At 39.8% G+C, this 22235-nt stretch overlaps 1 protein-coding gene across 1 annotated transcript in view; it reads right to left on the reverse strand.

Annotated features, from left to right (window-relative positions):
• AP2A2 (adaptor-related protein complex 2, alpha 2 subunit) overlaps window positions 1–22082 on the reverse strand; it is a 46518-nt gene extending 24436 nt beyond the window's left edge. The window contains exons 1-3 of the mRNA XM_009996437.1: window positions 21921–22082; window positions 21486–21516; window positions 7716–7784 (exon numbers count right to left, since the gene is read on the reverse strand). Coding sequence (XP_009994739.1) covers window positions 7716–7784; window positions 21486–21516; window positions 21921–22082 — 262 coding nt within the window. The remainder of the gene's footprint in view (window positions 1–7715; window positions 7785–21485; window positions 21517–21920) is intronic.
• Window positions 22083–22235: the final 153 nt, after the last annotated feature.

The raw sequence follows: 22235 nt of genomic DNA on the forward strand, positions 1-22235 counted from the left end.
CAGGGCTATTTCCCTGCTGAGCCAATGAACAGATCCATTAGACATTGGACCCACCACAGCAAAACACCTATACTAGGTAGGGAGAAAGTTTTTTTTGCTTTTTTCCTTCTTTGGAAGCAATACAGCCAGAGGGAAAAGTAGATCCATCCATGTCTATCTGCTGTGGTCTTCAAACTATGGCTTGAACAACAAAGAAAGAGTCTTCTGTACTTATAACAGGAGAAATAGACACCTGTTATACTATTTTACCAGTAAAATGGTAATCAACAGTAGAAGCTTCCTTCCATCCCATCATGGTAGGGAGATGCAAATCAAAGACACGTTCCTTCCTTAGAACAGGAAAAAAAACCAACCACAAAACCAACTACAAAAAAGCTAGGAAAAGACATACTGAAACTTTTAAACACTTTTCAGCTGCTTAAGGAAAGTTTCTACAAGCTCTTAGGATTTGATTTTTAGTTGATATTTGGCATGATATCTGGAAGAAGAAATAATTAGGGACTTTGTATTACTTAGCAGTAAGAACATGCAACTCATGACAAGCCAGCTGCTTCCAGGTGCCCAATTCCAAGGAGAAGGTGATGCTGGGTACCCTTTACTAGATATTATAGGTCACAGAAGGAGAGACTAAATAAGCTGAATACTCTTTAGTCAGTGTTCCTCCAGTGGCTGAGACCTACATAACTGAGGACTTGCTATGGTATTTAATAGCATTAATATAGTTGTTTCTCTCATTGATATAGATACACCAAAAAGCAGGAGAAAGTAGCTTCCATTTCAATTTTATGGAAAGTGAAAAAAACCCCTAAACAGTCTTCAAGACTGGAGTTCCCAGGAGTCCAAGAGTTCAAATTACAGCTACTTTTTAGTGTACAATCCATCTGCAATACACAAGTGACAGGCATAAACCCTGTTCTCTCACCTTCTTAAAACAACTCTGGTGTTGACTTTGGAGACCAGAAGGGAAGAGGGAGTACAGAATACTGCAATCCAATTGTTAATAAAGAACACAGGCAGGTGAGACACTGGAACAGGTTGCCCAGAGAAGCTGTGGATGCCCCATCCCTAGAACTGTTCATGGTCAGGTTGGATGGGACTTGAAGCAACCTAACCTCATGGAAGGTGTCCCTGCCTATGGCAGGGGGCTGGATCTAGATAATCTTTAAAGTCCCATTCCAACCCAAAGGACTCTTTGATGGCCATCTGAAGATTCTCAGTAACACACAAGTTTATAAGCTAAACTAAATAGCAGCTACTAGAACTCATATTTCAAGTCTTATTAGTTTCCAGCAATACCAGAACATTGCAGTCTTTTAAATTTATTATTGAATGAGTTGAGCAATTTGGAAAAAGCCCATTGCAGTCAAAGGTCTCACTTCAGTTGTCTAATTCCAGTTGTTTTGAAGGAATTTTTGATTCAAATTCTTATTGATATTTCAAGTTTAACTATTCGATTCCTCTTGCTGCCATGTCGCATTCACAAAGTTATATTTCTATTTTAAAAATTACTAATAAGCCTCATTGTTTAAGCATATGCTAAAATAATACAGCTTCTCCAAGCCTCAAACAAGCATGCAAACAAGAGAAGGAAGTTTAACACATCCTGTTATCTTTACTGCAATATAGAATAATTTATTTTAACTCAGCTCGTTTTAAAATGCTGATGGGAACATTTGCTAGTACTACAAATCAAGTCAGCAGAAACAGGAAGGATTCAGAGCACACGTCAGCAGGTTTTGAGCACAGTGGGCATTGCAAAGGCTAACAGCTCTCCCTGGAAAGTTTAGTAGTAGTTTTTCTAAGAAATTATTAACAGCTGAACAGCAAATAGTACTGTTATTAGGAAATGATTACTACTTTTTCACATTTCTGTGTATCACCTCTCTAATATTTTAACAGGGAAGTTTTGGTTTTCATTGCTCATAGATCTGGCATGCAGCTTTCCACAAAGGAAGTAGTAAGGCAAAAATATATGATGAGACTTCAGCTCTCAGATAGCACCTTTGTCTCTAATTTGGACCACAGCTTAAAACCAGCAACTGCTTTTTAATCTAATTAAACATACTTCAAAACCAGCCTGATGTGGTTAGAACCTACTAGAAGCCAAAAGGGGCAAAAAGACAGTTTTGTCTTGAAGGATGTTCCCTGACGGGTAGAAGGTAAGAGAGCATTACAAATTTAGTCTCACTAGCATCCAGATGTTTGATTGCTGCCACCAAGAAAAGACAATCTCAGCTTTTAAAACTGCAGTAATGGCTTATGCAAAACAGGATGGACAACATTTGTAAGTATTTCCAGTGCATTCAGTGTGCTTCCTTCCTAGATTAACACTGACCTGTGTTCAGGCAGTTAACAGCAATCCAGTGTTATTCTCTATCAGAAGCCTACTATTGGCTTAGAGGATAAGAAAAATGAAGTTGTATTTTATGAACGTAACTAGATTCTGAGACAAATTTGTCTTTCCATAAGAGAGGTAGTCCAAGTCATTTAAAAGAAAGGCTGAATATTTGTGGCAGGCAACCCATGTAAATCCATATGCTAGTATTTAGTCACGACACTACTGCTACCAGAACAGAGCATTACTAGACCAGCTCTACAACTCAGGCAATAATTGAAGCCTGGTTTTACTTCCAACAGTTCACTTTGTCAGAAAAGACACTATTATTTTACTGTCTGATTTCCTTCATACATCTCTCAGATGATCAGAAGACAGTGTGATTAACCAGAACCATCGTAAAAGCTTATGTTTTCACAGCCTGCCAGGAAACCAATTTACTGTTACACACCTTCTGTTTAAATCAGGTACTTAAAGGCTTATCTTGAACTTCCAGTAAAGTGTTATTGTGCAGTTTGGGACAACAGAGAAGAAGTGCATGAAACTGGGAAAGCAAGTGAGCTGAAGGGAAAAAAAAAAAAGCAAAAAAGTTGAGATTACCAACTGACATTGGGGCACTTCTGCACAAGCCAAAACTAAAATACACGACCATGTCTGAAATCCACCAGCCACTCTTGTAACACAAACTCTGTTAAGCAATCAGAACAAAACTAAAATCTAATGCCAGATCTGGAAAAAAAGAACAAACCTGAATCAAAGAACAATGTTCCTTTGACTGTAGAAACAGCTTATATATATTTGGGGGCAGTTTTGTTAGTACACAAGCTCTACTCTATCAAAATTATGCAAAACATTAATAAGCTGGGTATTTTTTTCACTCATTTACAAGGCAATTACTACTCTGACAGCCAGAATTCTAGATTGACTCAACCATGGGAACAAGATCAGGAGTGGAGAAATACCGCTCCTTCTGTTATACACTTAACTCCTACAACTTCTGCTTTATGACCCTAGTGTAGTTTACTACATGCACCTTATCTTGGTTAACACAGAAGCACTTGAAGAAGCCATCAGGGACACACTGACCTCAGCAATAGAGCTTCCTCGTGCTGAAACAGAAGACAAAGTCATCTTAAGTAGAGTTTCTAGATTTCTTTTAAACTTGTAGCAGAGAAGCCAGATCAGAAACCAAAGCCATGGCATACATTCCATCAATTCAAGAAAAGTATGGCTTTTCTAGAGATGTGTAGTCCCATCCAAGCCTGTTAAATACAATGGTACCCACTGGCAGGTTATCAAAAAAAATCTGGGAAACAGGCTTGCCAGCTACTTGCATGATAGAACAAAAGTAGAAATACTTAGATTCTTACACTGTTATAGAGGCTATCTTGCAGATTACATGCAATGGAGGTGTCTAGATAATGCAGCGAAGTATCCTGAAGAGCATAAAGTACCCAGTTTCATATGCTAGCCTCCGGGAAGAATGCACCTGTGTAAAGAGGCACTACTGCCATACTTCTTTTGTAAGGTCAGACTTTTCATCTGCTTACAGCAATGCAGCCAGCTCAATAGCTGGGTCTTTGGCCAGGTAATTAACCCAGTACTCCCCATAATTATTTAGTAAGGGACTTAATCTTAAGGTCACAGCCACCCATCTGTCTTAATTTAAATTATTTTAGAACATTTTTTAAAGCTAGAGCTGCATAAAAAGAAATTGAGCTAAACTGAATGATATCCACTTAAAGCAAGAATAAAACGCATTATGAAGGTCTCTCATTTTTATACAGCCCTTCTGCGAGGAAGAACCACACAGCACACAGCCTGTGTAGAACTTTTGCAGCAGAAAGAACACAACTATTGCCTCCTCACACTCTCAAGGCTTCAAGTAGTTATGAAGCAAGTAGCGGAAACTCAGTTTCTTCCGAGTTGTGACATTTATGGTGATCTTAGCAACATTCTGAATATGGTTCGTAGACTCTTCACCTGGCAAGATGCAGGAAGACTGATGTGGACAAAATACTGAATTGCATGCCAGTGTTCATTCTGTGATTCTACATAGGATTTATTGAACTTTGAGTAAGTGCACTCAGAAAGCAAAATTACTGTTAGCATTAAAGGCTGCACTGATTGCTGTGGTATCAAAACAATTAACTGATTCACTTCTCTCACACTCACAAGTTTAAAAAAGTAAGTAGGTTAGTGGGTATGGATAGAATCTTGGGATGGAAGGGATGTCTAAACATCATTTAGTCCAACCCCCCTACAATAAGCAGGGATATCTCACACTGTAACAGATTACTCAGAGCCCCATCAAGCTTTACCTTAAATGCCTCCAGGAATGGGGCCCCCACCACCTCTCTAGGCAATCTCTTTTAATGATCCACCACTCTCATATTAAATAACTTTTCCCTAATGTCCAATCTAAAACTACCCTTCTCAAGTTTGAAACCATTACCCCTTCTCCTATTGTTACATGCCCTCATGAACAGGTCTTTCCCAGCCTTCTTCTAGGCTCCTTTCATGTACTGGAAGGTCTTCCCGGAGTCTTCTCTTCTTCCAGCTGAACAACCCCAACTCCCTGAGACTGTCTTTGTAAGAGAGATGCTCCAGCCCTCTGATAACTTTCATTGCCCTCCTCTGGACATGGTCCAACAGGTCCACATCTTTCTTGTGCTGGGGGATTCAGAGCTGGATGCAGCACTCCAGGTGAGGTCTCACCAGGGGCAGAATCACCTCTCTGAGTCTACTGGCCACACTTCTTTTGATGCAGCCCAGGATGCAGTTGGCCTTCTGGGCGGCAATGGCACATTGGTGGTTCACGTCCAGCTTTTCATCCACTAGTATGCCCAGGTCTTTTTCCACAGGGCTGCCCTCTAGTATATCTTCTCCCAGCCTGTATAGGTATCTCTGGTTGCCCTGGCCCAGGTGCAGGACCCTGCACTTGGCCTTGTTTGAACCTCATGAGGTTCATAGACCCAAATAGAGTTTAACTTGTTTTACTCAAAACATGTAAGCCATCATCTATACTTTTTTCTAGAATGTTTAGCTTTCATATAGAATAGGTTTGAATCTAGCTCTCCCATTTCAGCTTGTAGATTAAAGCTTTTCACATCAGGTGCAAACATAAGAAGTAGGGCTAGCAAGCAGCAAGTGAGATATACTAAATGTTCTTATCTAAAGAAGACTATTTAATAGAATTTGACTATAGCCAAACAGTAAGAACTGGACAATATCCCTGCAAGTTAGTACTTAAAACAGTCTTAACCATTATGAATTTTTTTGCAATTTTAAATTAAATTCCTTTACAACAGCATGTTTAATTCCAACAGGGAAGTGAGCAGGTCTAACAAAACCTCCTTCATATTTCAAGGACACTGGAACACAGAGCAGGCAGCAAGGCTCTACAAAGGTTCAATAACTTTAATTTTTAATACCTTTTGAAGTTCTCAGACCTTCACCACAACGTAAAGACTTAGTTTGATGTAAGTTTCCAGTTTCATTAGTGAAAAGTTGATTTAGGTGCTATAATTAATTTCAGCGGTAGCTGGTAACCCATAATGCTGCCATCCGACAGCAAACAGTTTTGCAAACATAGAGTAAGAGAAAACAAGCAGTGTTTGCTGCTGTATCTTTGAGATTAATCAGCTTACTGAAATCAGTTGAGCGATACAGTAACATGAAACTTCAACTAACTTCTTAAGCGCACAGACACTTCTTCAGCGCACAGACACTTCTTCAGCAGTTTTTAAGTAAGCTGTCTCTCTAAAGAAGTTCAACACTTCATTTGTCTAGTCTAGATCTTGTTTGGAGACTGAACTGCTTTATTTAAAAGTTAGAATTTTATGCTTAATTTTACTAGGCAATAAGACAATTCACTTTGATCATACAGCTAGAACTAAGAAAAATGACTGTTAGTTCTGTATGCAGGTTTCTAGCGTATGCAGGTTTCTCTACATGCTAGTTGCTCAGTATTTGTATGTCCTTAAGTATATGAAGGCGGTATCTGCTGATCACTGTCTGGAAAATGGACACAAGGAGTTACTGCGGCTGGAAAATGGACACATCGGATTGGGTGACAGGAATTCTGTAGAATAGAGTATGCAAAACTTGCTACACTCCTGGCAAAAATCAGACCAACGTCAGTGATAGATGGAAGCTTTGCAATGAAAAGGAATTGAAAAACAATGTGACAGCATGGGGAGGTGACTAAATTTAAGTTCCTCTTTCTATTTACTCTATAAAAATAGCCATTAAAATTTCCTTAGATACCGTATGAGTTAAGTTACCAATCTGCATAAAATATGCTGAAATTTCAAAGAGAAAAACGTTACCACAGAGGCATGCAATAGCTTCTAATTTAGAGGAACTTCTTCACTTTTCTTGAGTGTCTTGCACTGTGGTCAACTTTTCCCTTCCAGACTGTTGTTGACAAGTTTTAAAGGCTTATGAAGGCCTGCAAAGAGTCACACTACATAAAAAGAAGCAAGAGATCCTGAGTATTCCAAATAGATACACTAGTCAAACTCAGGATAGATAGTTATGGTAAACAGGTTTAATCCGAATACTGCAAATTCTGAAGCCATATATATAATCTCCACACTACAACACCTTATCTAGCTACACACACAGCCCCATATCTATTTAAACAGAATGTTTGCTGCAGCCACTACTGGTAAAACGCCATTTAAAAGCATCTCAACTACCCCTCAGAATCTTTATAATTTCAAGCCATACACATAACTTGAATGCAGTAACAGCACGTTTTCCATGTGTTTTTTTTAAAGCGTCTCTTGGAATGCATGAGGATGGAAATACTCACTGCATATTCTTTGTTTCGTATGAATAGTTTGTATGGATGTTGTTTCTGGGAGTGGTCAATATGCAAGGCTTCATCAACTACACATCCTTATCTTAATTCTGCTAGAAGACAGCCTAACCCATTACCTCCCTGAAGGGGTCAGGGAGGCAGGGTGCAGGGGAAACAGGGGGAAGGACAGAGAAGTTTAAACAGACTCTGTTTTACTGGAAATTATTACATCCACCCATCTTTCTTCTAACTAGTTCATGGCCTTCTGGAAGAAACAAGGCTGAGTAGTCACATGGTTAGGAGGCAAAGCATAAAAAATAAGTTTGTGAAGAGTAGCTCAGCTCTTTGATACAGAAGGGAGTTTTCTTCTGTTATGAATAAGAATCACAGGACTGTTAGGAAGTTATGTAGATAAGAGAATATTTTCAGTAGTTACTCCAACAGCCTGCTCTAGCATTTTGCTTGAATCAGCAGTTTTCAAAGAAGTCTGAACATGTAGAAATAAAACAAAAACCCACTGAAGAATATACGTTTTTCCTCATATGACAGTTTCAGTATTATCAAGTCACTTACCTTTAAATTTTGATCGAATGTTGGCTAATTCTTTGTTTATCCTCTTTATCTCTGCTTCTTTACTTTTGCCTGAAATCAAAAGAACACACATCAGTATACAGTGCTTCAGACAGTTTTCTGCTGCCCTAAGCTTCTTTCCACCCAACCATGCTGCATGAATTACAAATGTTAGAATGAAATACTACTCTTCCTTTCCAGTATTAGGACACGACAAAGGGAAACATAACAGATTAATTTAAGCATTGCTTTGCAAGGGAATTTATGAAGCTAAAAGAACCTCCCTATTTCAAGATACTTTGCACATAGTATCAGTCACAGTTAATCTGAGATGTCTTTATTACTGACTTTCACAAATGCTTTCATTTCTCTGTTCTTTAAACTGACAAGAGAAAACTGAATTTTACTTTGAATTTAATTACCAGGTTGACAGTGCTCTAACGAAGAGTCTCCTACACACATTCTTGTAAACAAACAGCTTATGCTTTATTCTCACCTTAAGGACAAGCCAATTTGTCAACCAGTTCAACAGCTTCAAAAACATTCTTAATAGACAATGCAAAGCAGTAAGCTTAAAAGTAGCCCAAAGACTCAAGAGACCTCAGACAGATATGATACACACATAAGTTCAGACTTTCAACATGCCCTTTGAAAGTCACTTGAAAAAGCAGAAATATTTGAAAGTCACATTTTATTACATAACTTTACCACCACAGGCTTTTCAGCACTTTATACTTCATATCAATTTTTAAATCTAAGAACAAGCACCAGGATTTCTAGTGCAAATTCAAATTAGATATGAATTAAAAAAACCCTGCAGTTTAAATTCTGATAATGCAAGCTTATTCAAGTAATACTTGCGTTGCCCAAACCAAAGCAGCTTATTACTCTTCAGCATTTTAGGCTTTGTTGATGGAGATTTTGTAAAGGTCTGGTTCCATGACCTCCTACAGCAATGAATGTGGTAGGGTAAAATATCCAGCTCAGGCATTATATTCAGTTGCTTGAAGTCTGATGAAATCAAATTCACTCTATTTCAGAAATGCAGATCTAGCCATCTAGTTATGTTGGAAATTCAGACCTGTACCTACTCAGACTTCCAAACAGTTTCCAAAACATCAAGAAGCAGCAGAAAAAGACAGCCTTCTTTACTCCCCACCATATGTGTAATATGAAGAGTACAAGACTACAAGGTTATGAACAGAAGTTTCCTGGCCCTGTTTGAAAATGGTCCAACCTCCTGAGAAGTGTGATCAAATACCCTGCTTTCACACACCACTCTTCCCTCCACACTTTGAGTATGTGCTAAGCCTGAAGAGACCAGCATTGTGTGCAACTCCAATCTCACCCATTTCTTCCACAAATGCAAAGCAACAAAACACAACACTAAAATGTCCTACTACATTTGCGTGTTCAAACCTCCTGTGCCACCCAATGACGAATGATGCGAATCATCCTTTTATCATTCCAAAGATGATCTGATAGCAGGCCAAGTAAAAGGTGATTAAGTAACTCAAGGAAATAAGTGCCTCAAGATAGGTTATTAGGAAGTGTAAGGGAATCCTATGCCAAGTACAAAATAATTCAGATTTTCGGATTTCTTGATTTAGACACAAAAAAAGAAACTGAAGTTATGCACTTCCCAAACCAGCTCTTGCATAAGACACAGAAAAATGGTTTATATTGATATGCCTATAATAATGGCCACAAGAGTAAAGACACATAGCAAGAACAGGACACTGCACAAACAGAAACAATTTAGGCCCAAAATAGAAACAACTACTTCAGCTTGCCTTGTCATGTTAACAGAATACCTACAGATTTGCTAAAATGGTATTTTTCCATTCTACAGGACTGTTTTCTAAGCAGCAATGCTCAAAACAGTAAAGTGCAGGGTGCCTTGGTGGGCGCTCCACATGGCAAAAATATGCTACTTCCCTCATAACTAACCCTGAAAAACTACTTACTTGTACTTGCTCATCTACTTACTGCTTTTAAATTATGCATTTTCAGAGCTCAAGAATTCATGATACCTGTTCTGAAATTTAAGTTGTAGTTGCTATCTGTACACATCTTGGTTTTCAGATAAAGAAGAAGAGTGTTCACTGTCTCAATTTGACCTAGAAAGACCAACTAATTTCTACAACGACAAGGCTAGAGATCACAGTGTATTCAGTTTAAAAGATGCATCTGTCGACATCACAAAGTTTAACCAGTTTTCAGTAATGTATCATGCAACATGTTATGAGTCTTTTGTTATTAATCTGCCAAACAAACCAGGAAGAAGAGGTCAATGAGGCCTTCTGGAAGTAGCCTCTAGATCACACACCTGAGTGCTCATGGGTGACTTCAATCACCCTGATATTTGCTGGAAAGCCCACACAGCTAGGCATACTCCGTCAGGAAGACTCTTGCAGTGCATCAATGATAACTTCCTGGTGCAGGTAGAGTAAGAGCAAAGGAGGAGACGTGCGCTGCTGGACCTTGTATTAACAAATAAAGAAGGTCCGATTGGAGATGTTAAGGTTGGGGAGAGTCTTAGCAACAGTAATCATTAAATGGTATAGCTTAGTATTTTACAAGGAAGAAGCAGAACAATAAGCAGGATTGCAACCCTGGACTTCTGGAGGGCTAACTTTGTAGTCTTCAAAGACCTACTTGCAGGAATCCTGTGGGTTAAGATTCTAGAAGATAGGGGGGCCCAAGAGAGTTGGTTAATATTCAAATGTCACCTCCTCCAAGCTCAAGATATATGCATTCCTTTGAGTAAAAAAATCAGGTAGAAGAGGAAGAAGATGTGCATGGATGAGGAAGGAGCTACTGAAAAAAGTCATGTGGAAGAAAGAAGTTCAGTTTGTGGAAGAGGGGACTTGTCACTTGGAAGAACTACAGGAATATAGGGTATATAAGAACGTAACAAGGAAGGCCAAAGCCTGCTCAGAACTAAATCTGGCAAAGGAAGTAAGAGAGAACAAGAAGGGCTTCTTCAAACACATCAGTGGAAGAATAGGGAAAATATGGGCCCACTGTTGAATGAGGTGGGAGCCCTGGCAACAGCAGATGCAAAGAAAACAGAGTTACTGAATACTTTCTTTGCTTCAGTCTTTACTCCTAAGACTAGCCCTTGTGAATCCCAGATCCTGGATGTAAGAGAGAAAGCCTGGAGGAAGGAAGACATTCCACTGGTCAATGAGGATTGGGTTAGAGATCAGTTGGGTAAACTGAACATGCATAAATCCATGGGCCTCAATGGGATGCACCCACAAATGTTGAGAGAGCTGGCTGATCTCCATCATTTTTGAAAGTTCACAGAAAACAGGAGAGGTGCCTGAGGACTGGAGGAAAGCCAATGTCCCTCCAGTCTTCAAAAAGGGCAAGAGGGAAGGTCCAGGAAACTACAGACCACTCAGCCTTACCTCCACAACTGGAAAAATGATGGACCAGCTTATTCCGGAGGTCATCTCTAAGGACATCTCTAAAAAAAGAAGGTTATCAGAAGTAGCCAGCATGGATTTAACAAGGGGAAATCATGCTTAACAAATCTGATAGCCTTCTATGTTGTGATTGAATGAGTAGATGCAGGAAGACCAGTGGATGTCATCTACCTTGATCTTAGCAAGGCTTCTGACATTGTCTCCTGTAACATCCTCATAAGCAAGGTCAGGAAGTATGGGCTACAAGGATGGACAGTGAGATGAATTGAGAACTGGCTGAACAACAGAGCCCAGAGTTTATTGACCAATGGTACAGAGTCCAGCTGGAGACCTGTAATTAGTGGGAGTTGCCCAGGGATCAGTGCTGGGTTCAGCATCTTCACATCTTCGTCACAGAGCCCTAGGGGTTGGAAGGGACCTCGAAAGATCATCTAGTCCAACCCCCCTGCCAGAGCAGGGTCACCTAGAGTACATCACACAAGAACTTGCCCAGGCGGGTTTTGAATGTCTCCAGCAAAGGAGACTCCACAGCCTCTCTGGGCAGCCTGTTCACTCTCTGTCACTGCTCTGTCACTCTCAAAAAGTTGCTGATGATAAAAAGCTGGGAGGATTGGCTGATTCACCTGAAGGTTGTGCAGCCATTCAGCAAGATTTGGACAGACTTCAGGAATTTGTGAAGTCAGCATCTTTGGGAGAAACAGACTGCTGCTTCAGCAACACAAAATTCAAAATCCTACCCCCTGTGCACTCAACTGAGGCAGTGAGTTGACAGGAACAACTATAATAAACACCACATTCCCATCTGAAGGCTTATTCTAAGTAAAAAACTTGAACAGCATATGAACAAAAGTCTTTTTAATTCCTTCAGATTATTCTACTTTGAAAGTAGTATATAATCTCATCTAGACCTTGATCAAACATGAATAGCATAGCAACTAGCTGGTGATAAAAATTTAACTCCATACATTGGAAATCAAGTTGAATGATTAAGCTTTAAGTTGTCTCCTTATTACTGATTACAGTCCACGTGTGCTTGAAATTGCAGTTTTAGAGAGCAGCACTAGCACACTGGGTGTTAAATGTCACTGAGGACAATAACATAACCTTGTAAGTTAAAACAAGGCTGAAGTATGTAAAAATAAATTTCCTGAACTCCAGCATGGAGTTTGCATGGTAACCTTACCCAAAATTAATTTACTATTTGTTCTAGAGGATGACAAAGCAAAGCAAAACCTCACAGAGGCAAGTAGTTTCAATTTGTTCCATGCCTAAGGAAAAAGAAAATATCAAAGTATCCAAAAACAAGGACCGGTTTTTAGCTAGATCTTCTGTCCCACTAAGCATGGGGAGGGGGCCAGTGGCTGCCTAAGAAAATGTGTTTGATTAACTGGAACATTTTTATCACATTACTCAGTCAAGGTAAAACTCACTGAAGGAATTCTACCTCTCTATCTGATTTTTACCATTACTTCAGTAAACTTAAGGATGGTTAAAAACAAAGATAAGACCACTACTAATGACAGCTGAATAAATGCTGTGTTGCAGAACTAGCTTGCATTTCAAAACTTGCTCAGGCAATTGCTCTGCCTCACTTACAGGGCTGCTACACAGCTTTCATTTTCAAGAAATTATCAGAGCTGTATTCCAATAAAATGAGTTACAGCCAAGCTATTCAACTTGAAGAAGCCTAATAAAGGTCATGTCATTTCACGTCACGTCTACAAACTGGACAGTATTTAAACCAGAGCGCAAGATTATGTTCCACACCAGTTCAGGCCACATCATTCTCACTTTTCCTTATTCAGGCTTTTTACAATCTAGCAAGACTATGATTAAATATCCACAGTAAGTTATTAAAATAGGTGATTGCAAACCAGGTTGTAGCTGGCTATTTTGCAGAAAAGACACATACTGTTTATAGCCTTATAGCCCTAGTATAGGACTGCTGCTAGTCTTCAAGATGAGTAACTGAACAGAGATACTTAGCCACAACATTGTGCTTATGAGGGATTACTTCATATTTGGCACTTTGCCAGGCATCAGACTGCACTGTGCTGCTTACTGCCTACATTATTAAGGTGAATTTAGTCTGCAGTACACTATTATCTGTAATTACCATCTTCTTTAACAAAAAGATAGACTAGTGAACATCAAATGTCATCCAGCTCTTCAGAGAGGCAATTACTATTCTTAAATCTCCTAGTAATCCAGGCTACAGTCAGATCTTCAGTACTGCATCCACACCACCTCCATATCTCAGTTTGGAGTTTTGCATTACCATCTGCCGAAGAACGAGAAAATAGAAATTATAGGAAAGGGAGTTGGTTAATTTGAAGAGATCATTTTTTAGTACTTACTTGGCAGCAAGGTTGCAAGACTATGTAAGTGCTTTAAGGTCAGAATCAGTGGGCTCCTTGGCACCCTGCTCCATCAGGATTAACTTGTTGCTGTACTAACTGTAGACAGCATAAGCCAAGTCTGAGGCACAAAGCACATCTGCACTGATGAACCAGAAGTGCTGCGAGTTCTTAGCTTTCATACAGACCATTTAGAGTCCAGCATATTTCTAACCAAGTCTACACCTTTATTTTCCAAAGGAACAGAGAAGCACTTGTTCTATACAAGTAGATTTCTGCAGACAAGTTCTTGAGACAGGTGTATTGACCACATTTAAAGCAAAAAAATTTAGATACTCTAAGTACTCATTTGACTCAAATCTGCTTATGGCCAGCAACTGATGTAATTGAGCCCACCCAATAGTTCATTTATTTTGAATTTATGCACAGGTCAGAACTGTTACACTGTGTTACCCCTTAGACTTCCTTGCCCCGTGGCCATCTGATGATCCTGTGATTACACATGTGCCATTATTAGCTTGAAGAAACTGCAAACCATATTGGGTAGAAGGCTCTGTTAACATAAGAAAAAGCTTGACAGCATTCTGCCACGCTTTTTGAAGGGAAGTAGCAATGCTGGTTGCTATTTGTGGCACTACCATGTGTCTAACAGAACATGCCTTTCTGTTCACATTCAATTATTGAACAGGCCTCAAAGATAGGACAACTCCAGTTTTCTGTTTAGGAGAGCAGACTCTGTAGTGGCTAGGAACATTTATGTGAGAATCATAGAATTATAGAATCCTAGGGGTTGGAAGGGACCTTGAAAGATCATCTAGTCCAACCCCCCTGCCAGAGCAGGGTCACCTAGAGTACATCACACAGGAACTTGCCCAGGCGGGTTTTGAATGTCTCCAATGAAGGAGACTCCACAACCTCTCTGGGCAGCCTGTTCCAGTGCTCTGTCACTCTCACAGTAAACATTTTTTTTCGAATATTCACCTTGAACTTCCTATGCTCCAATTTGCACCCATTACCCCTTGCCCAATAACTGGTCATCACTGAGAAAAGTATAACTCCATCTCCCTGACACTCACCTCTTACATATTTGTAAACATTGATGAGGTCACCCCTCAGTCTCCTTTTCTCCAAGCTCAAGAGACCCAGTTCCCTTAGCCTTTCCTCATAAGGGAGATGTTCCACTCCCTTCATCATCTTTCTGGCTCTGCGCTGGACTCTTTCAAGCAGTTCCCTGTCCTTCTTGAACTGAGGGGCCCAGAACTGGACACAATACTCCAGATGTGGCCTCACCAATGCAGAATAGAGGGGGAGGAGAACCTCTCTTGACTGACTAACCACACCCTTTCTAATGCACCGCAGGATGCCATTGGCCTTCTTGGCCACAAGGGCACATTGCTGGCTCATGGTCATCCTCCTGTCTACCAGGACCCCCAGGTCTCTTTCACCTACACTACTCTCCAGCAGTTCAGCCCCCAACCTGTACTGGGACATGGTGTTGTTCTTCCCCAAATGTAAAACTCTGCACTTCCCCTTGTTGAATTTCATCATGTTTCTCCCCGCCCAACTCTCCAACCTATCTAAGTCTCTCTGAATGGCAGCACAGCCTTCTGGTGTGTCAGCCACTCCTCCCAGCTTAGTGTCATCAGCAAACTTGCTGAGGGTACATTCTATACCCTCATCCAGGTCGTTGATGAAGATGTTGAACAACACCGGTCCCAGTACTGACCCCTGAGGGACTTCACTAGTCACACACCTCCAACCAGATTCTGCCCCATTGACTACAACTCTCTGACTCCTTCCTTTCAACTAGTTCTTGATCCACCTCACTACCTGATCACCAAACCCATACTTGATCAACTTATCTACAAGGATGCTGTGGGAGATGGTGTCAAATGCTTTACTGAAATCAAGGTAAACCACATCTACCGCTCTACCATCATCTATCCACCTAGTAATTCCTCACAGAAGGCTATGAGGTTAGTGAAACATGATTTACCCTTGATAAAACCATGCTGACTGCTCCTGATGACCCCCATGTCCTTGATATGCCTAGAGATAGTGACAAGAACAAAGTAGAACAAAGTGCTTACACAAAATATAGATTATCAAGTTTAAAATATGTTGTTAGATGTTCTCCTCAAGAGCTGCAAGTTATCAAGTGCCCAAACATAAGAATTTTTCTGATTTGTTATGTTTTTACTAGCTTCTACATGAGGAGTATCTAAGAAGATTGGCAAGTTATGTGGGAGAAACACCACAGTCAAACTGCCACTAGCTTCAGCTAAATGTTGATACAGTTTTGTAATTTGTTTGATTACAGGTTCCATTTTTTAAAAGACAGCAAGTCCAGACTTTTCTTCAACACTACTCTACTGGTAAAGTACACACTACACATCCCTGCTATTACCTTGGACTGCTACAGGTCAGTTAGCAAGTCAAACAGCCAAAGGCAAAATTCACTTTTCCAAAAGGGTAAGTCATATCAGCTTTACTGCAAGTGATAATGTAGGAAGATGACAATAGAAAACATGACCAGCTAGAGAGGAAGTGGACCACGTTCACCATCCAAACCCACTTGACTTGGTATAAAGTAATAAAACTACCCACTTGCCTTTCCTATTGCTAATACAACTTGCCAGCATAATACTAAGGCTATACTGCATTCTTAAACCCTGCTGTCAGAGAAAGCAGGACAGAAAGAAACTGGCTGAAAGAGGGAGTTCAAATCAAAACAAATACTAACAGTAAAAGTGGTGTAAATACTTACAGGAAACCATTCATGTAAAAGTAATCAGTGCATCCATTCTTGTCTTTGTGAAAGAGCTTTTCTAGTACTTTAATGCCATATCACTCCTATCAAAGGAAAAGCTTTAAGCAAAGAAGATAGGCAAAACCAGAAGTGTAAGGTTACGCTACTACATAAAGCAGCTCTTCTTCCTTCCTTGTCTGAACAGCACTTACAGTAATTTCCTTGAACAGTATTTTCACACTGTATAGTTACACTCCCTTCACTAGGGTATGGCAGTATTTGCACTGTTTTAGTACAAGGCACTGTGGACTCTCTTCTACTCTAGTTCATATTCAAATAATGGAACAGTTTGAGGCTTATCCAAAGTCTCCTTGGGTAACTATCACTTCTAACTACTATTTCAGGGACCTTAAAAAATCCTGAATAAGCTCACTAATTGATACAGATATGTATTAGTCTGCAGTAGTCCTTAAGTTTATCTTACCAATCCTGATGGGTACATTTATCCAAAGGGTATAAAATTCAGCAGATTTTATATTTTTCAGTGTCTCCACTGAAAGAGTTGAATGTCACATGAAAGAGTCTAGCTTTTTATTACCTCTCATCTATTATCATATTGGCCTCTTGTCCTCTTTTACCAGCCAAACATACACAAATTCATCAGGTGGTAAAAACAAGTAAAATAAAAATAAAAAAAAAAAACAGCCCCTCAGAGTTCCATGAAAAGACATGAAGAAAGCCAAGACAGAGAAGCCATGGGCAGAACACTTGTTCTGTTCTACACATCATCCTCAGATTAATCTCATGCTAATTGCGCTTTCCTTAAACCACTCTCCTGCAAATAGCAGCAAGTGATAGCAGACTTAGTGCTTATTATAGCTCTAAGCAGCACACTCTTAAGGTTTCTTCAGGCCAGAACCTGCCCAGATTAGATGAGTGGCCATAGCCTTTCAAGAGAAGTAAAAGTGCAGATCAAGATGTCTTAACTTCAAATTTCTTCACAGAGGTAACTAATCTAAGAATACAAATAAAGAAAAGTGATCAACTATCTAAAGAATTAACTCAAGTCCTACTTTAAAGCTACAGCCAATGCGAATAAGAATGCACACCTCGGCAGACCAATGCACTAGCTTTAGCCTACGCATCAAAAACCGTATTACCAAAATACAGCAGTGAAGCAAAGCTACTGAAGCCAGACTTCATGAGGGTTCAATCTCTGGACACCTCTTCCTATCCAGTACAAAGAAGAATTAATGCATTAAGATCTATGAGAAGAGATAGACCTTTGTTTAATGTATCTGTTTGATTTAGAAAAAAATATACAGGCCAAGGAGAAATGAACAGTATTTTGAACTGAACATATACAGAAAAATATGGAGAACAAACTAAAGGAAACCTTCCTCCCTCTCTCCAACATTTAAGGTGACACTGGAAAGGTAAGACAATTATCTAAAGTAGTGAGGGAAATTAAGAACTATTTTGTCCTCCAAGCCTGTGTCTAAAGCAGCTTTTGTCTCTGTATAAGCTCATTTCATCAACCAAAGAGTACATGGCTTCCTGATTTTACAGCAAAGGCGGGGTTACCAGCAGTACACTTAATATTTTAGTAGAAACTATTTCTACAGTACCACCTCCAGAAGAAAAGAGAAATGCATGTTTCCCTAGCTTTCAGGGTGAATAGCAGATAATACTATTGTTGCAACAGATGAGGTTGTGTGACAAACTGGTTAAAAGTACTTAATCACTGGATAAGCATAAAGCTATTCTCAAAATAAGGAAGAGGGTCCTGATGATGTATCTGTCAGCTAATACAGCTGGAGAGTTTATAAAGCAGCATCTTGCATAAGCCAAATCACTTCAGCAGCTCTGCAGTGCACGCACACAAGATGTAACACACTATTTAAGAAGAATTATTTCTTACAGGTGTTCGTATGCTTATAAGACATGTAGATTCTGCTGGATTTTAGTACATAAGACACTTCACCAAGGTAGCCATATGGACTCTTCCTGACCTGAACTCTTAAATCTGCATGGCACTTAACCAAACCACAGGATTCAGAGCCTTCCAGTGCAATAACCACCATAATCCATTTTACAGCATAATCACAGTTTGTTATTTTCTCAGTGGGCCACATTAACTAGATGCTAAGTAACTGGGCTATCTTAACCAAGTACTTAGCTTTCAGACAATAGCTTTCTTGTCTTTTCTCTGATGCCTACAAAAGATAAGCCAAAAAGCTACTTGCTGTGCTATTTAATATATGTTATAAAACAATCCAACTGAGCAAGTTTCTAGAAAAGTCCATACATCTATTTGGTGAGTTGTCAGGCATACAAAAGGGTTACTTTCTTAAAAACTTTTTTTTTTTCCTGCCAGCTGCACTAGGACTTCTATATGCAAAATCCAGAGCCTACAACAAGGAGTTCCCCTGAAACAAAATTCCAGAGAGCTATCAGGAACTGCAGGATAATTAATTTTCTTATACTACTGGATTTGGAAATTCCCTTAATATTCCTATGAATAAAGAACACTTCACTTTGGAAAAGTCACTCAATATTACAGTTTCACTGATATTAGAGCAAAGTCCAAGTGTTAAGAAGCACTTTTGCCCCTTAAAATATATTGCAATTGCTGCTACAAGTAGTATGCTGATTCTTTTTTTTTTTTTTTTTAATGCAATGCTTAACAGATTTCTGAGAAATCAGCACGTTTTAGGCAGAATTTCTGAAGTAATGTAGAATTATATCCAAAATCCTATGTGTCATAGCTCTGCAGAGAAGGACCTGGGAGTCCTGGTGGACAACAGGTTAACCATGAGTGACCTAAGTGCCTTTGTGCCCAAGAAGCCAATGGTATCCTCGGGTGCATTAAGACGACTGTGGCCAGCAGATCAAGAGAGGTTCTGAATCCCAACTGGAACACAGGGAGTCCCATCTGAACATGAGAAAAAGTTTCCTTACTTTGAAGGTGAAAGCACACTGGAACAGGTTGCCCAGAGAAGTTGTGGACTCTCCTTCTCTGGAGACATTCAAAACTCACTCCTGTGCAGCCTGCTCTAGATGAGCCTGCTTTAGCAGGGGGGTTGGACTAGATCATGTCCAGAGGTCCCTTCCAACCCCTACCATCCTATTATTCTATGATAGAAGCATTTAACATACAGATCAAGAAGCTTTATTGATAACACAAGCACCAAGAATATGCCTAACCGACATACAAGTGACAACTAACCTTTTATCTGTTAAAGACAGACTGGCAGCGTGAGCTGTCTGCTCCCTCACAATCAACTAGAGTTGTAAGCACTGAAAATTACTATAACGTAAGAATTTTTCAAAGCATGTAACACTGGTAAAAACAGTTACAAAAGACAAGAATCACTCTCAGATTGGTAATGCAAACTTCTGAAAGGTGATGTATTATTTACTGCTGCAGATGTAGATAAAAATGCCCAAGAAATCAGACTTGATGTTAAGATTAAGCAGCTCCAAAAAGTGGACAGTCTAAATTTACATAAGTATATTCCTGAAATTATTACTTTGAAATCACATGCTGCACATCCACCTGAGCACATGTAGCAAACAACAACTACATTTTCATTTTTCAGCAACATCTATGGTGCATATTACTTACTTGTGCAAAATCTTTCAGGAAAAAAAACACACTATTTTTGAACATTACTCATAATCTGGAAGGGCTGTAAGCAAACTAAAAATGTCATGCCCTCATGCTAGTTTTACAGAGAGAGAAATGAGTCCAACACAGCCAAAATTAAGACCAAATTGAAGAATGTCAGCAGGCATTTTGCACACCAGTGCAAATGCCAGCCATTTAGTCCAATGTTAAGGCTAGAAACAGGTTAACTGCTGCACCTGGTGTTTAGCTTACCTCCTATCTCAGAACAGGAACAGATTTACAAGTCAAAAGATTCTGTTCACCTAAACTGCTGTTAATTGTGAAGAAGAAAAAGTATCTACCTTCCTTCTCTGAAGAGGGAAAGATGGAACTTAAGCCCATACCAATGCCTGCAAAGCACTCTACAGAGTGCTCTCAAGCATTGTTGGGAATACACATACACCACCCATGCTTCACTGGCAACATGGAGCTCCCTTAAAGGAAAGAGATTCAAATGCCCCTAAACAGCTATATAGAAGCTGCATATACCACCTGCTATTGGGAACTATCTGCTCTTGCAGCTAATTGGGACGAGGCAGTTACTTTTTTAGCAGTGTAAAGATAAAAAACTGTTACAGCTCCCAAATAGCTACCTGGACAGGGACAAAGCATTTCAAACATACCAGTTTTTGTTTAAACAGATAAAGTGTTTACCTTTTATTTATTTCACAAGCAAGTTACATCTTTGTCACTCTTGCAGACACTGAGAACATGAAGGACTTGTTCAATCTGGACAGAGATGGCTCTTCCATCAGTTCCCACAGTGCCTATGCACCGGCAAACTTGTGGGGAAATCAGTAGTTACTTTGTTCTATCCCACAACCTTAAATCATGTTATTCCACATCTCTAAACATGTGTTAGGAACCTAGGAGTTTGAATGTGTCTTTTGTATTGTCTTCCACTAACTCCACTGAAAACAGGAGTGGACAAATATTTCAACCAACTGCAAGACATAAGAGACACTGAAGAATAAAATCATACTTATTGTAGCTAAATAAATGAAAACAGTAATTATTAAAAAAAAATAAATGGGCAAATAAAAGAGCAAGTCTTAAATGCTATGACACCATGAGAAACTACATTAAACATGCAGCTTGCATGGAACACCAGGGCACTGAAAATTTTTCAGTAAATAGTTGGGCCAACCAGGCAAAGCACAAGATCAATTTTGTAACCTTGAACTGATACATAACACATTTTGAGCTGCCGGCGATACATCCAAGGGTGAAGTATGAAGAAACCTAAGGCCTGCATCTCTATTCTGAAAAAATAACAGTGGGGCAGCTTCTGCTGTAAGATTAACCACCCTGAATTTTATACATAAAGCCCCTGTTTACATGGCTAGAAGTCCAAATCATCTGAATTTAGTTTTAGGAAACTGCATTTAAACATTCTCATTTTAGCAATAACATTTTCTTCCCAGTTTTTTGTATTAGAAGTCTTAAATATGAAGAGTTTTCCAAGCCAGCGTGGTTATCCCAATACAAGCCTAGTTAGATCATCATAATTTGCAATAAAGAATTCTTCAAATACGCTTCCTCATGCTAGAGATTAAGCCTTACCACTGTTACTTCTAAAGTAGCCTCCAGTAATCTACAGAGACACACAGGTGGACAAAATAGAGCTGTTTCATCACATCAGTGACCTTAGCCCTTCCCCAGGCAATTCCTGCCAGATCATACACTTAGATCTCTAATTCTGATTAATATTAAAAGGCTATCACATGCAATTCTCTGTCAAAAAGGAAGGCTTAAGTGTGCCCCAGACATACATCTCTCCCACCACCTCAAATGGCAGCAGATTTATACTACGCCTCTCTGTCCTCACAGGCATACTCCCTTCTCTTCCCTCAGGGGGACACTTGCTCGCACTCCTCTCCGTCTCATTTTTAATTACACAGATCCTACGAGCTTATTTCTGTCAAAGCATAATTTTAAAACTAATGTAAGCCAAGCCTCGGTATACCCACGAAAGGGCCTGATGGCGTTCACCCTTACCGAGGCCTGCTTTCCATCAGTGACGTTTTGAATTGAAAGCCGCCCACGCATTTGGAAGGAGACCAGAGAAGCCTCTCTGAATCGCAGCAAACCCACCCGCACCCCAAATGCACGCCAGCTTCGTTTCAGCGCCCTATGAACAACGACGGCGGCGGCCAGCATCGACCTCTCGGCACTCTCCTCCTCCTGGCTGTGACCACAAAACCCAGAGCCCCTCCGCCATTGCGGAGGGGGGAGAAAAGGAAAAACCCCAAACAAGTCACCCAAAACGCACAAACCAACCCAAACCCACAGCCAAAACCCTTGGGCTGCCCT

This window comes from Chaetura pelagica, unplaced genomic scaffold (assembly GCF_000747805.2).
Source record: "Chaetura pelagica isolate M959 unplaced genomic scaffold, ChaPel_1.0 scaffold74, whole genome shotgun sequence".
NCBI lineage: Eukaryota > Metazoa > Chordata > Aves > Apodiformes > Apodidae > Chaetura > Chaetura pelagica.